At 38.2% G+C, this 14073-nt stretch overlaps 2 protein-coding genes across 3 annotated transcripts in view; both read left to right on the top strand.

The window, feature by feature from the left end:
- tmtc1 (transmembrane O-mannosyltransferase targeting cadherins 1) overlaps positions 1 to 11654 on the top strand; it is a 79155-nt gene extending 67501 nt beyond the window's left edge. Inside the window, exons 15-19 of the mRNA XM_055024224.1 lie at positions 80 to 224; positions 314 to 451; positions 4179 to 4301; positions 8704 to 8781; positions 9355 to 11654. Coding sequence (XP_054880199.1) covers positions 80 to 224; positions 314 to 451; positions 4179 to 4301; positions 8704 to 8781; positions 9355 to 9480 — 610 coding nt within the window. The 3' untranslated portion in view covers positions 9481 to 11654. The remainder of the gene's footprint in view (positions 1 to 79; positions 225 to 313; positions 452 to 4178; positions 4302 to 8703; positions 8782 to 9354) is intronic.
- Positions 11655 to 13951: 2297 nt separating this feature from the next.
- cog5 (component of oligomeric golgi complex 5) overlaps positions 13952 to 14073 on the top strand; it is a 64087-nt gene continuing 63965 nt past the window's right edge. For both annotated transcript variants that reach the window (XM_055024235.1, XM_055024234.1), the window contains exon 1: positions 13952 to 14049. In XM_055024235.1, coding sequence (XP_054880210.1) covers positions 14004 to 14049 — 46 coding nt within the window. In that variant the 5' untranslated portion in view covers positions 13952 to 14003. The remainder of the gene's footprint in view (positions 14050 to 14073) is intronic.

The raw sequence follows: 14073 nt of genomic DNA, 5'->3' as shown, positions 1-14073 counted from the left end.
ATGGAAGAGTGACTAGTTTGTTGCAGACTATGTAGTCACATTTATGTAAAGTTAAAATGGTGACCTCTGACCTCTGCAGGGCTCTGATGGTTACCAGGAAAGTTGACATCCTGACTCCCCTTGGAGCGCTGTACTACAACACAGGCCGCTATGAGGAGGCACTGCATGTGTACAAAGAGGCTTCTACCTTACAGTCAGACAGTACTGATATCTGGCTGGCTTTGGTAACAAAAAAAAAAATGCACACAACCCATTTTTTGGCTTGTAGTTATGTACTTACATACAGAATTGACACATGTGTTATTTGTCCCAGGCTCAGGTCCTGGCCATGGCTGGGCGGAGCTCAGAAGCAGAGAAGATGACCTCGGACATCATCTCCAGAGAGCCCACCTGTATCGAATGTTACCGCCTGCTCTCTGCCATCTACAGCAAGCATGGCAACTACACAGAGGTGTGTATGTGTGCATCTGGTAAGTCCCCAAGACAGTCTAGGGACAGGGTTGGAGTGTAATAGTAAAATAACGAAGAGACAAAACTGTTGATAAAGATAAAAAAATAATCATTTATTTAAGAGTCAATTATGAGTTTCAACAAAGCACCTGAAAGAAAGTCGGGGGCAGGGTTAATTTAAAACCTAAATTTCTGGGTGGACTGGGGGGAGGGGGCAGGGGGTGCTCAGCAGCAGTAAATTAAGGTGAAAAAATATATATGCAGACACTTTAAGCCAGGTTAAAAACTAGAGATGAGAGAGCGTTCTCCTCTGTCTGTCAAGTTTTCTCAGTCAGTTTAAGTCTAAACTGAAAACTCATTGATTTTCACTATCCTTCAACACCAATTAAAAATTAGAGTTCTTTTGGGAAATCACTGAAGCTGAAATTAATTGTGTCTTAGTTTTTATTCATATTATTAGCTTTTGGTATTTTCTGCTAATCTTGTAATTGTCTTATTATTTTTAGCCAGCTTAATTTTATTTTATTTTTTGCCAAAATGTCTTTATTAAAATTCTAGCAATTTAGACAAACAGCTTGAACTTTCAGCAAAGTTTAGCAGTGGTGATATTACTTGTATATTGTGTTCAAGCCAAAATAAAACATAAATAAAAATCAACAACATGACTCTTACAGTGTTGAATTTGATATCTCAATATGGAAGATGATGCGTGGAATTTGTGATGGGTTGCGGTATAACCAGGATTGTAAGAGAATCATCCATGGGAAGTGCGGTTGATATTTCCTTCAGTCACTTGCACCATCTTCTGGCATGTTCAAGTATTTAAAGAATATAAGGAATATATAAGGAAGAGAATCTCATTTTCCATTTAATACATATGTAATCTTTTCCAGAGGGAGAGCAGATAACATCTGTCGCAACCATTGATTGACAGTTGGTCCATAAGTCTTTTTCCAAAACAACAACATACATCTTTTTGCATTGAACAAACTTAAGTTTATAAATGTTTGCTCATTTTCAGTGTAATTAGGTTTTTCTGGGTACAGTCCAAACACAAACAGCTTTGGATCCGATATTATTTGTTTGAAAATAATTTTCTCAGAACTGAACTGAGATAAACAAATCAGTTCAATTAAAAATCTTTACATTTTTCTGGACTCTTACCATGTCTATAAGAAATGGGTTCTTTGTCTGTTTTGTCATTTAATTTAAATGTAAATATAAGAGGAAAGTGAATTCTAAACCATGAGTCTCCATGTCAGTCCAGTGTGGAGAATAATTAGTGTAATAACTCTTCATAGATTTCAACTGTGCAGCACAGTACTACACTTCAAGTCCACAATCATCCCATAATCATCCCAAAATCATAAGGTATAGTAAGGACAAACAGAGTTTAGTTGACTTCCTATTATTCTATAAGAAATTTATCTTCTTCTTTATTTGCAAAAAGAATTCAGGAGGTGACAGGAGAGTAATATTCTGAAATATATAGAGTATCTTTAGCAACATATTCCTTTTCAATTGAAGGAGTATTTTGTAGTCCAGTACAAAATAGTGCATATGTGCAAAATATTTCGATAAATAATGAGTTAGCGTGATTCCAGTCCTTATGCCTTGTTACTTTTGTTGCTCCTTTTTGAAGTTTGTTTAGTGACTGTTGTGTTTTGTAATTAATTTCACAAACCTCTCTGGAGTCACTTAAATAATATCAAACTATAGAACAGTACCTGCTAGGCTGTTTCTGTGTGTGTGAACATACACTATAATAGACTCACTTCATGAACTGTGAACTGAAAAAGTGAAACCCTGACTCGTAATGTCTACTTTCCCATCGATGGACATTCATTCTCATTTAAAGAAAAAGGCCAATAGCCACATAACATTCAGATAAAAATAATGCAATTTCTTTCTTTCTTTTTCTCTCCTCCGAGGATTTGGTTGGCTTGAATGGCCAGTATTTTTGAAAGTACGCTGATAGGAAAGAGGGGATGGGGAGAGAGGGGAAGACATGTGGCAAATGTCGCCAGGGCCAGGAGTCAAACCCACAACAGCCGTGTCGAGGACTAAGGCCTCCATACGTGGGTTGTGCTAACCCCCTACGTCACCACAGCATGCCCATCATGCAATTTCCAAGTATAATTTTCACTAGTCATTAACCTGAACTTCTACCTTGATAATAAACTGGTTTTAGGTTTATTAATCCTGTGAATTTAACAAAATGTTCTTCAAATGACTGGAATGCATAGTTTTGTGTCATGATTTTATTTTCATTTCTGGGGAGCAGACCGCACTAGGACTGTCACTCTACACCTGCATGTATCTCATTAATGTTAGCAGTTGTACACCTAATGTTGTACACCTTTTCCAGCTGCACAGAAAAACACCTTGACTGTGATACAAAAAACATTACATTCATACGATACATAAAGGAACATCATTGAATATGAATGAAACTTCTTCACAGCGCCTTCCAGCAAATTCACAAGCCTTAAGTTGTTCAAGTCTTGAGTTTGTCTTCCATTGATTTGTTTTTAGTTTGTAGGTTAGCCACCTTGTCTTCTGCTGCGGCAATGCGGTCCTCTGTGACATAGGTTCATTATCGCCTTTCCTCTCCTGTTTCACATCTTGTAGTGTCACCATCACATTATCAAGCTTCGGGGAAGACTCGTGACTTACGGACTCCAGGGCAGCCAGAATTTGATTAGACTTAATATTTTCTGACTCATTTTTTCCTTCTTGCAGAGCCATATTTTTGTACGCTTACAAACAAAAACAATGACGGTTTGGGCTGAACAGCTTTGTTTGTTTGGATGCCTCAGTTTTCCCTTTATGTGTTTAGTCAAGTTATGCATTATACATTAAATTGTACCTTTTTCCGCATAAATCTTCCTTGAACATCAATTTTTTTTTGTCCTTATTCCAACAGCAACAGCAGAGCAAGGTCCAGCATGTCTTAACTGCCATAACCAGAAGTCACTTAATTTTATTTTCGGTGATTTTGTGATTGTTACGAAGCACGTTGGTCAGTAGAGGTTGTTGTAAATCTGCTATTTAAATAAACTTTGAATTGACTGCATGTCAAGTACAGTGGTTCGGTTGTTTCACAGCGTTTGTGATTTCTGTCACAAACCATCAGCTCTCAACAGTGGTTGGGTTCTGTTCCTGAGGTTTCCGTGGAAACAATCAAGTTATATCATATCAGCAACCAACTGTTATAGAGCAGCTGACACTCATCCTATTCGTCTGCTTTCACACATTATATTTCATAAAAATCACCAGTGATCGTTTTAACAGGCGTATTTGCTGCTCATCATGATAAAATTGGATTTATGTTTCTGGTGGGACAATGATGGAATTACACATTCCCAGACATGCATGAAAATGGTCAACCAGTTTGCTGTAAAGTGCTTTGAACAGTTCAGCAGAACTGATAAAGAAGATGGAATATGTGCTTGTGTTTCAATTAAGTTTCTTTGTCTTTTTAGCCTTGCAATGACAGGTCTAACTTTTATCACTTCTTTTGTTTCTCACTCCTTTAACAAACTTTCTGGTAAATGTAGCAGAAATGTAACTTTATTCATTGTTGTGTGTGTGTGTGTGTGTGTGCGTGTGTGTGTGTGTGGGTGTGTGTGTGTGTGTGTGTGTGTGTGTGTGTGTGTGTGTGTGTGTGTGTGTGTGTGTGTGTGTGTGTGTGTGTGTGTGTGTGTGTGTGTGTGTGTGTGTGTCAGGCTCTTTTGGCTCTGGACATGGCCCTGCAGCAGAATCCCAGTGATCTGAGAGTGAGGGCAGAATTGTATTTTTCTAAAGGAAACCAGCTGAGAGAGATGAACCAGCTGGATAAAGCCTTTGAGGTAATGTTTATTCCCTCTATCTTTTTTCAAATTTGTCTTCCCCATGTTTCCCTGCAGATTAGCAGGAAACATAAAGAGACATGTTGGAGCGGATTGGTGCAGCGTCCGCTGTGAAGCGGGTGCTGTACCGGTCCGACACGGTGAAGAGAGAGCTGAGCCAGAAAGTGAAGCTCTCGATTTACCAGTCGATCTACATTCCTACCCTCATCTATGGTCATGAGCTTTGGGTAATGACTGAAAGAACGAGATCGCGGATACAAGCGGCCAAAATGGGTTTCCTCCGTAGGGTGGACTTAGAGATAGGGTGAGAAGCTCGGTCATCCCGGAGGGACTCAGAGTAGAGCTGCTGCTCCTCCACATCGAGAGGAGCCAGTTGAGGTGGCTCGGGCATCTGGTCAGGATGCCTCCTGGACGCCTCCCTGGTGAGGTGTTTAGGGCACGTCCCACAGGAAGGAGGCCCCGGGGAAGACCCAGGACACGCTGAAGGGACTACGTCTCTCGGCTGGCTTGGGAACGCCTTGGGATTCCCCCAGAGGAGCTGGAGGAAGTGGCTGGGGAGAGGGAAGTCTGGGCCTCCCTTCTTAAGCAACTACTCCCACAACCCGACCCCGGATAAGCGGAAGACGACTGACTGACTGCTGACTGTCGGTCGGTCGGTCGGTCGGTCGGTCGGTCGGTCGGTCGGAGAAACCAGGCAGATATCAGGTTTGCACTGATCTGTGTTTTTAGGCACTTAGGAGAGGTGACATTGAAGCAAGAAAAAAATTACAAATCCCTCAAAAGACCTCTGAAAAATGCCTTCCTCTCACTTTTGAGATGATGCTGATGTCCCTAAACAGCAGCGTGCATCACTGATAGCCAGATGGCTTCTGGGTGGATAAACCTAAACATGTGTGCCTTCAAAATGATCGTATTCAATGTTTCTCTAAAATAGAAAAAGCACAATTTTCTTTTGCATGGTACCAAACCAAATCCCGGCCCTTATTTCTCACACCTCATTGAATGATATTGCATTACTTTTTAATTTTGTGGACTAGGGGATTGGAATGATACTTTATTTACAGTACTGGATTTAACCAATTTTAGCTCTTATTTGTCAAAAACCAAACACAATGGATGTATTGATCAGGTGTACATGTTTACCATAAAAACCTTAGTGGTAAGTTAAATGTTCAATGACTTTAATTTGCTTTTACTTTAGTAATTGGCAGATGGGAAGAGGTGAATGTTTGGCCCCATTCAATATATTCAGAGTGTTCCAATCCTGAGAGGATGGAATTAAATAATTAAACATGACTGTTAGGGTTAAACACCTATTAAACACAGATTAAACAAACACAGGAAAGACAAGAGAGTTAGATTCTTTCTTACTCGCGAGGAGAACAGAGAGATGTGCTTTCAGTTACAATCTCCTACCGCTCTGAAGCACATTTGTCTGCTTCTCTCTTTTTATTGTTTTCAGAATCCCTAATCACAAGGACTTTGTAGCTCTAAAGGGAGGGGAAACCAATGTATCACAATTGTCATTTACTAACTAACACACAAATAATTCTGCACTAGATAATCTCCTTCCAGGCATAATGTTAAACAGAATATGTAGTGAATCTTCACAGTGACGGTTTTATTGCAATCCAGCAACTCAACGAAGCAGAGCTCTTCACCAAGAGATAACACTGCAGGAAGACTGTTGTCTCTGCTTTCCGTCAGTGAGGCTTTCTGAGAAAGGAATCAGAGTAAATCAACAATACAGAAACATCCTCAACTCTAAGATGAAATTAAACAATAAAAGCATATAAGAAAAGATACATTATAAAGATTAATGAGAATAACAAATATTTGATTAATAACATCACAATTTATCCGACAATGACCATCAATAACACCAGATGGAGAAAAACAATATCAATTAATTTGGTTACATTTGTGGCTTGGAACTTACTGGAGCTACAGAGAAAAGTACTTTAGGAGATAAGAAAAAACTAGATTGGACATAGGTTTTCTACAAGAAATACACAAGAGAAACCAGGATCATAATAGACTTTGCAACAACTAGATAGGACAGATATTTAATTCTAACTTTAATGCAAAGAGTAGAGGCACAGCAGTTAAAACTAGAACATTTCTGATGAAATTTAACCGGAGCCTGCCAAAGTGTGCCGTTGGTTAGGACCCAGCGTTCTGATGCTAAAAATTAGCATCAATGCTAAAAAATTAAAAAGTAGCATGTGGAGAATCACAAACATGATGACTAACATAGACTTGCACCATTCATTATGTTAAAATTAGTGTCTAATCTAAAATTAGCCAGAAAACTAATGTAATTCTAAATGCTGTCAGTGGCATGTAGGTTATCATTCAAATGTTTCTTTTGAATGTGTCCTAAACACTGTATGTGTTTAGGACACATTCAGTGTCCTAAACATTGCTAATAAGTAACAAAAATAGCTACAAGCTTATTTTAGGGAAAAGGCTAATGCTAATGCTAATGCTCAGCCCTAACCTGAGAGAAAAAGATAATGCACGTAATGCAGTGAAATGCTAATGTTCGTGCTAATGTTAATGGACGTATTGCTGCGCACAATAAGGCAGATTCCTATCCCAATAATGCAAGCTAATATTATTGCATTGCCTATGCACTAGCCAGAGAGAAAAATTAAGGCTTTTATCTTGATTACATTACATGAATTTATGTACACAACAAGAACTCTTAATTGAATGTTCTGCATAAAGTTCTGTCACTCCAATGTGTCCCGATCTGATTAACTAAGGCTTTTTTAAATACAGCTAGACTCTCATATTTCATTTACAAGAGAGTCCAAAAAATAATTCTTGCATAGATCACCTGGCCAATAGGCGTACCTTGTGTTTGTTCAATGCTGTTCTGACTGTCCACTCAGGCTCTTTCAAATCCTTATTAGATGCTGCTCTTTGTATTTCTAATCACAAGATTCAGAAGTCAGTAGTTTCTCATTCAGTTAAAATTTTGTCACAAATCAGAAAATATTATGGATATAAAAGCACATCAGCTCTTAGTCCATTCATAAATAACCACACATTTCCTCCTTCAGCCCTAAAGCTATTTCTTAATCAGTGGAAACACAAAGGGATTCAATGAGCAAAAGATTTATTTTTTGAAAAGGTTTTTACAGTTACATTTCAACAAATCCAAAACAAATTTAATATGGAAAGTCAATAAAAAAAATTACTTACAGATTCAAGAACAGATTTCCAAATCTTCCTAGTCAAAGCCTGTCCTCCTCTGTGGAGACAATCCTTCTGTTTGATCCAGTAAGAAAGAGCTTAATAACAAGGATCCATAATCTATGTTTGGTTATCACAGAAGACTCGGTTCCTACATTAGACCATCTGAAAAGGATGGTCATGAAGATCCATGAGTAATTATTACAGATAGCCAGTGGCCCACAGTCCAAGAATATGTTAATTCTACTTCAATTTGTATTGGGCATGGTATCTCTCAATTCAAGGTTTTACACAGATTGCAATTATCCAAATTGAAATTGTCAAAGAGGTTTTCCTGTGACAGATGCACTAAAGGACCAGACTCTCTTGTGCGACCTTGTTAAATGTTCTCGGATACCATCTCAGCTCAGTTCAAATAATAATTCAGTTCTGTGTTGTGTGAATAACGGCCAGAAGGCAGGATGAGATGAAACAGTTCATCTGCACAAAACAGAATTTCCACTGGTCAGGACTCATTCATTCATCATACTGAAAATGACAGAAAAAAATAGTTTCCATGGAGATCTGGTTGTGTTTAGACTTGTACTTTATTGATCCCTTGGGAAGACTCCCTCAGGAAATTGAAGTTACCAGCAGCTTACAGGCAGAAAAATGGCACACAGTAAGCATATGCAAAAGAATACAAAAAAATACAGATTAAATACAAAGGTACACAGTGATATTATTCTTCCCTTCTTCCTTTCCTTCCCCCCCAGAGAGGAGTTGTACAGTCTGAAGGCGCGGGGGACAAAGGAGTTCTTGAATCTATTGGTCCGGCACTTGGGGAGCAGCAGTCTGTCACTGAACACTGTTTGTTACAACATCAAATAGGAAGCTGACGCTGGAGTGTTATTTACTTAAAACTGTGTCCCTATATATGGATCGCAGACTTGCTATTGTGCAACAGCTTAGAAGACCACAAGCATTTTCTAGATAAAACAGGAGGGCACAGTTACATTCTTTCTGTTTGTTTTATTGCCAATAAGGTGCTGCATTTTTTTTCAAAAGGTCGATAGCATCAATTATTCTTCACCTTAAACTTAGATTGCTGTTATATTGGACTGTTTGACTCTATGCAGCCTGATGCCAAATGTTATTGGAGCTTTCTGATTTGTTTGCTGATTCATTTGCTCTCTTCATTGTCTGTTTTTTCTCCTTTTAGAATTACAAGTTGGCTGTTGATCTGAAGCCTGACCAGTCTCAGGCCTGGATGAACATGGGAGGGATTCAGCACATCAAGGTGATAACGTATCTTAAAAAATCTAAATTATGTTCACATGCCATTCATAGCCGCACTCCAGCTACGGATGGCATGTAAAAGAAAAGCTTGTTGGCTCTCCAGCGTTGGACACATGCATAAAATTTCTGGATGAAAACAATAGCATATTAATTGTCTATATACTGTACAATATTATAGCACAGAAATACTCTAAAGTTGTCAGACGCTGAAAAATTGAACCAACGGCTCGGAAATAGTAGAAATAGAAAGAGTGGTCATTGAACGCCGTGCACAGATCATCCATATGTTGCAACATGCAGAACTTGAATCAGTTCCTTTACAATAACTGGATTATTTGAATTAAACCAGAATTAAAGACTAATGATTATCATACGTAGATCTGTTTATTATTATTCAGTGACTTGGAGGTGACAGATGTCCAGACTATGATTAAGGAGAGCAGGAATTATAGACAGGTGTGAGTGCAGATCAGTGTCCTCGTTCCTTTGACACAAGCGCAATTGTACTATCTTGCATCTTTATTTGAATATAGTACATGTGTTAACACAATATAGTACATGTGTCTGGACACAGGGAGACTATGCAGCTGCCAGGATGTACTATGAGCGGGCCCTGCATCTGAATCCTGGTTCCAAACTTCTCAAGGAAAATCTGGCAAAGCTGGACCGGCTGGAGAAGAGACTGACAGGTGGAGCATAACGTGGCAGACGTGAAAATTGTTCTGAAGAAGTCAGCAGCTTGCTCTAGGAGAGGACATGTGCCAGGTCACTGCATCGTCCAACCTTTTCACAAACAGCAGGAGAGAAGGCTTGCTGGTACATCTGTGTGCAGCAGAATGAAATGGAGAATAACACAGAAAATCACTGGAAGTTCTGTGACTTCATAAGCTTTGTTTATCATGATTTAATTTATTAGTGTTGCCTATTTAGATGCAGAGTTATTTTCTAAATAAGTAGATTCACCAATTGTAATTTAGTCCTCTGCTTTCAGGCATCATTCCCATATTTATTAGTTCAAGAAAGTGAAAAGAATCAGAAAAGGTTCTGACCTGTAGGGAACATGTTTGAAATCAAGTCAAAAGGACATTCTGAAACAAAGGTTTGTGTGCAAGAGAATGGTGTTGATGTCACCATCAAACTTCTCAAGGCAAGTTTAAAAGTGACAAAATGCATCGTTGGTCTCTCTTCTGGACTCCACAGACGATGGGGTGATGGTGGTAGGAGATCGTCCCTCAGTTGTTGGGTTCTCACTCCATCCACCTCTGTTGTTGTGCTGTTGGGCAAGATGTCACCCACCTTGCCTGCTGATGGTGGTCACAGGGCCTGGCTAGTGTTTTGTTGCCTCCTCTCTGTCACAGTGCGACTGGGGCAGCTGTGGCTAGTGGCTACTATCCAGTAACTTGCCATCAGTGTGTAAATGGGTGAATGTAGTTTGGGATCTATTGAACTTGATAATATATAAGTTCACATTTGTACAATAGAATGAGAGTTGCATTCTACTGAACTCAGAATTCTTTCAGGCTGTAGCTGAAACTTACCACTGAATGCATAGTGGTCACAGATGACCACTGATGACAAAACTCCACATCATCAAGTCAGGAATGCAGAGCTTACCCAAGCTTTATTTTATCTTTAAGTTGTGAATCAATCACAAGAGTTGTGTTTGAGTGTGTAAACCAGGATGCCCAACATGTAGATGGCAATCGACCTGAATTGATTTTTTCCACAGACACATCCTGATGGAGAAGTGGATGTAATTCTCAAGTAATGATCAAAACTGTTAATATAGTAACATGTGTATCTATTAATTGATGCAACTGAAGAAATTATTTTCAAAATTGAAACAAAAGGATGCCCGCCATAGCTCAGGGCCATGACAATCACTGCCAAGTTGTCTGACTCTTATAGGGTGAGGCTTTCCCAGCAGCAGAATGCTTTACTTATGCTGGCTTTTCTGCAAAGGACAGATCAAGACAACCATCACTCATACACTTCAGTAAGAGATAACTTGTCCTATAAAATAAGTCAATAGTTTCATTTACACTTTTTACATCTTTGTGTGATGTGGAGTACTCAGCCACTTGATGAGAGAAAAAGTAACTCTTGGTCTCAAATCAATTGGGCACCTTTGGTTTAAACAGTTGACTCAAATAAGACCTTTGTTCATTTAGCTGCTGTTCTTTATGACCCATCATTTCCTTTTTCTCTTTAATAAGTTTTACTTATGTCATCAGAAAATGATTTAGGTGTTTGGTTTACAATTTACTCATCTATTCTGGATGGACTTTAGCATAGGGGAATCATTTAGATTAAATACCAGCTGACATGAACAATCAGGTTGCCTGAATTAAACCAGGATTCAGATTTATGACTTGTTTTCCTCTTCGCTCTTCCAAAGATGAACTTTTACCACGAAAGAGCAAAATACCTTACTAAGGGTTCATTGTGAATCTGCTCCTGTTGAATAAATCTTGATATGCCATGGTCAGTCCCAGAGGTGGATCTTCAGATTTATTTGGTTTTTTTTGTCACAAAAGAGAAGGGATTCCAATCTATTGCACCTCTCAAGTGCTGAGAGGTGCAAAGGGTACAAGTGTAACATTTTCTTTTTGTAGTTTGGAAAGTGAAATGCCACTGATAAATGCTGCATCCCTTGGAGAGGGGCTGACTTTGAGCCTATGGTCCCAAATCATCTGCAGCTTTAATAAGGAGCTGTGTTTTTTTCCAGTTCATCTTGTGGCTTTGTGCTTTAAAACCTCAGTAGTTTGCTAATTGAATGCTTGTTTTGTGAACACTGATTTGAATGTGATTGGATGTTGTGATATGATTAAGAGATGTAAAGGAAGTGACCAGGACAATGATGTAATTGCTCCAAAAAATAAAAATAAAATATATCTTTTACTAAATCATGCCTGGTGTTTCTACTTAAAGATATTGCTCTATACAGTATATGTACCTCATAAAGGGAAATGTTTCCTACACAAAACTCAGAGAATTGATGTCCTTATTGAAGCATAATAATGTCGCGGTATTATGAGCCTGGCCAAAGAAATTGAAAATGTTTTCTTAACCTATTGTAGACTTTTAGATAATCAAAACTTCAGCGATTTGTATTATTATAGCTCAATTTTGTTGTTCATCTGTTTTCACTGTATGCTGCTTTTGAGACAGGCATGTGGAACTGTCATTTTTGAGTGGTAGCTGCACTGTAAAAAACCCAGAGTAAAATTTATGATAAAAATATTGTAAGACACCGACAGTTACAAACTGTAACATCCAAAGCATTCATGTTACTGTAGAAAATAAATGAAAGTCAAGAAACGTAAATTTCAATTAATTTTTTCAGTTATGAAATGTAGAAAACATATTTATTGTGGAGGTCTTAGAAATTGTAAAATTGATAGAAAAATCCTGTAATATTGTCAGCAATCAATAACTCTAAAATGAACAGTACTAATCAACCAAAATTACACATTTTGGTTGATTTATATCTGTAATGTAAAACCGTAAATCAGACTGCAAAAGTAATTTCTACAGTGTCTATGACATTTTTTTCTTTTCTTTTTAAATAAATAATGCCCCTAATCCCCTTCATATGTCAAATTGAAAGCTCAAAGGCAGATCAGGAATCGAACTGGGGTTGTTGTGATTGTGAGATGTAAAGAAAGTTACTAGGACAATGATGTAATTGCTCCAAAAAAGTAACAATTAAGTATATATTTTACTACATCATGTCTGGTGTGTTTCAGGGACCCAATTGCAGGGCAGATTCCTACAATCAAACTCTGTTAAGAAGATGGCAATAACAAAACTCTAGAATAAATAAATAAACCTGGTCTTGTGTGCGCTTCGTCTTACACAGTTCTGAGTTATTTTTAATCTCCAAGAGAGTCAAGTCTTTTTCAAACTTTTGTTCCCTTTAGCCTGACAAATAAAAGTCACTCACCAAACACTGTTTTCCAACACATTGTGTTTATCATTTTTAATTGCTGATATAAACATAAAACAATAGCTGATAGTAGGACCTGAAAACTTAGACTTCCTGAGAAGATGAGAGTGCAGGTTTTCTGGAAAATCCAGTTCTTCTGTAAAATATGACAGATTACTGGATGAAAAATATTTCTAGTTACTATTTTTCTTTCATTGATAATGTCATTTATTGGTCTTAAATAATAAGTTCTAGCATTTATGCATTAAAGTATTTCTCTGTGAATTTCTGCGATACATGAGAAAATAATTCCTCTCTCTTCAAAGAAAGAAAAAAAATGCTTTTAGAAACATCAGAGCGATGCAACTCCTGAAGCCTGAAGCTCACCTTGTGATCCTTGCTACCCCATTGGACAGGGACCGAGCATCTTGAGACATACAGGTCTGGAAAAAATTCAGATTACTGAAAGTAATCAGTTTCACTGATTTTACTTTATATAGGTATGTATATGTTTGAGTATAAACAACATTGTTCTTTCATTCTATTAACTACTGACATGTCTCCAAAATTTCAAGTAAAAATTTAGTATTTATTTAAGAAATGAGAAATCCCGATATCCTGACTTATTTTCTTAGGATCTTGAGAAAGTAAGTCGGGATTTCTTTTCCTTTTCTTTTTTCTCCATGTCCCCTTAGGGCTCTTTACCTTTATATCAGATAATCTGACATAAAGAAATGGTCCCATCATAACCATGACCCTTGATGGTCATGGAGGGCTGTGTTGTCTCAGGTCCGCTGTACACAGCACAGGCTAGCCGTCATCAGCAGCAGAAACAGCAACAGTATAGCTGTCGAAGAAAACATAAACTATATTTGCTTTCTATTGTCCCCACATGATGACGATGATACAGTATGATCTGATTAAATATTAGATTCTTAATTTATTTGCGTTGTTCAATGTGCCACTTTTGAACTTTTTAACGGCCCTGCCCGCTATTACGTGGCTTCCAACAAAAGCAATTAAATTATAAATACACACAATGTGTTGGAGAAAGGTGAAAGACTGACTCTTATTTGTCAGGCTAAAGTGAACATGACAAAAGTTGAAAAAAGACTGATTCTCTTGGAGATTAAAAATAGCACAAAAGTTCAACTCCGCCTCTCTGGCTGCAGTGACAGCTGCAGCCACAAGGGGAACAGAATTTCGCACACGTTGGCCGTGAAGTGGCGCACTGCTCCAAAAATCTCTCTGCAAGCTGACCAGAAGAAGAGTACGTCACACACGGAAGTGTCAACATGGAGGACGGTAAAGAAGTTTCCACGAATTCACTTCTGAAAGATGGTGAGCTTGTCTTTTTTCACCAAA

This window comes from Poeciliopsis prolifica, unplaced genomic scaffold (genome assembly GCF_027474105.1).
Source record: "Poeciliopsis prolifica strain line A6 unplaced genomic scaffold, Auburn_PproV2 SCAFFOLD117, whole genome shotgun sequence".
Classification (NCBI taxonomy): Eukaryota; Metazoa; Chordata; class Actinopteri; order Cyprinodontiformes; family Poeciliidae; genus Poeciliopsis; species Poeciliopsis prolifica.
The sequence above is the reverse complement of the archived record's forward strand: the minus strand, read 5'-3'. Positions and strand labels throughout refer to the sequence as shown.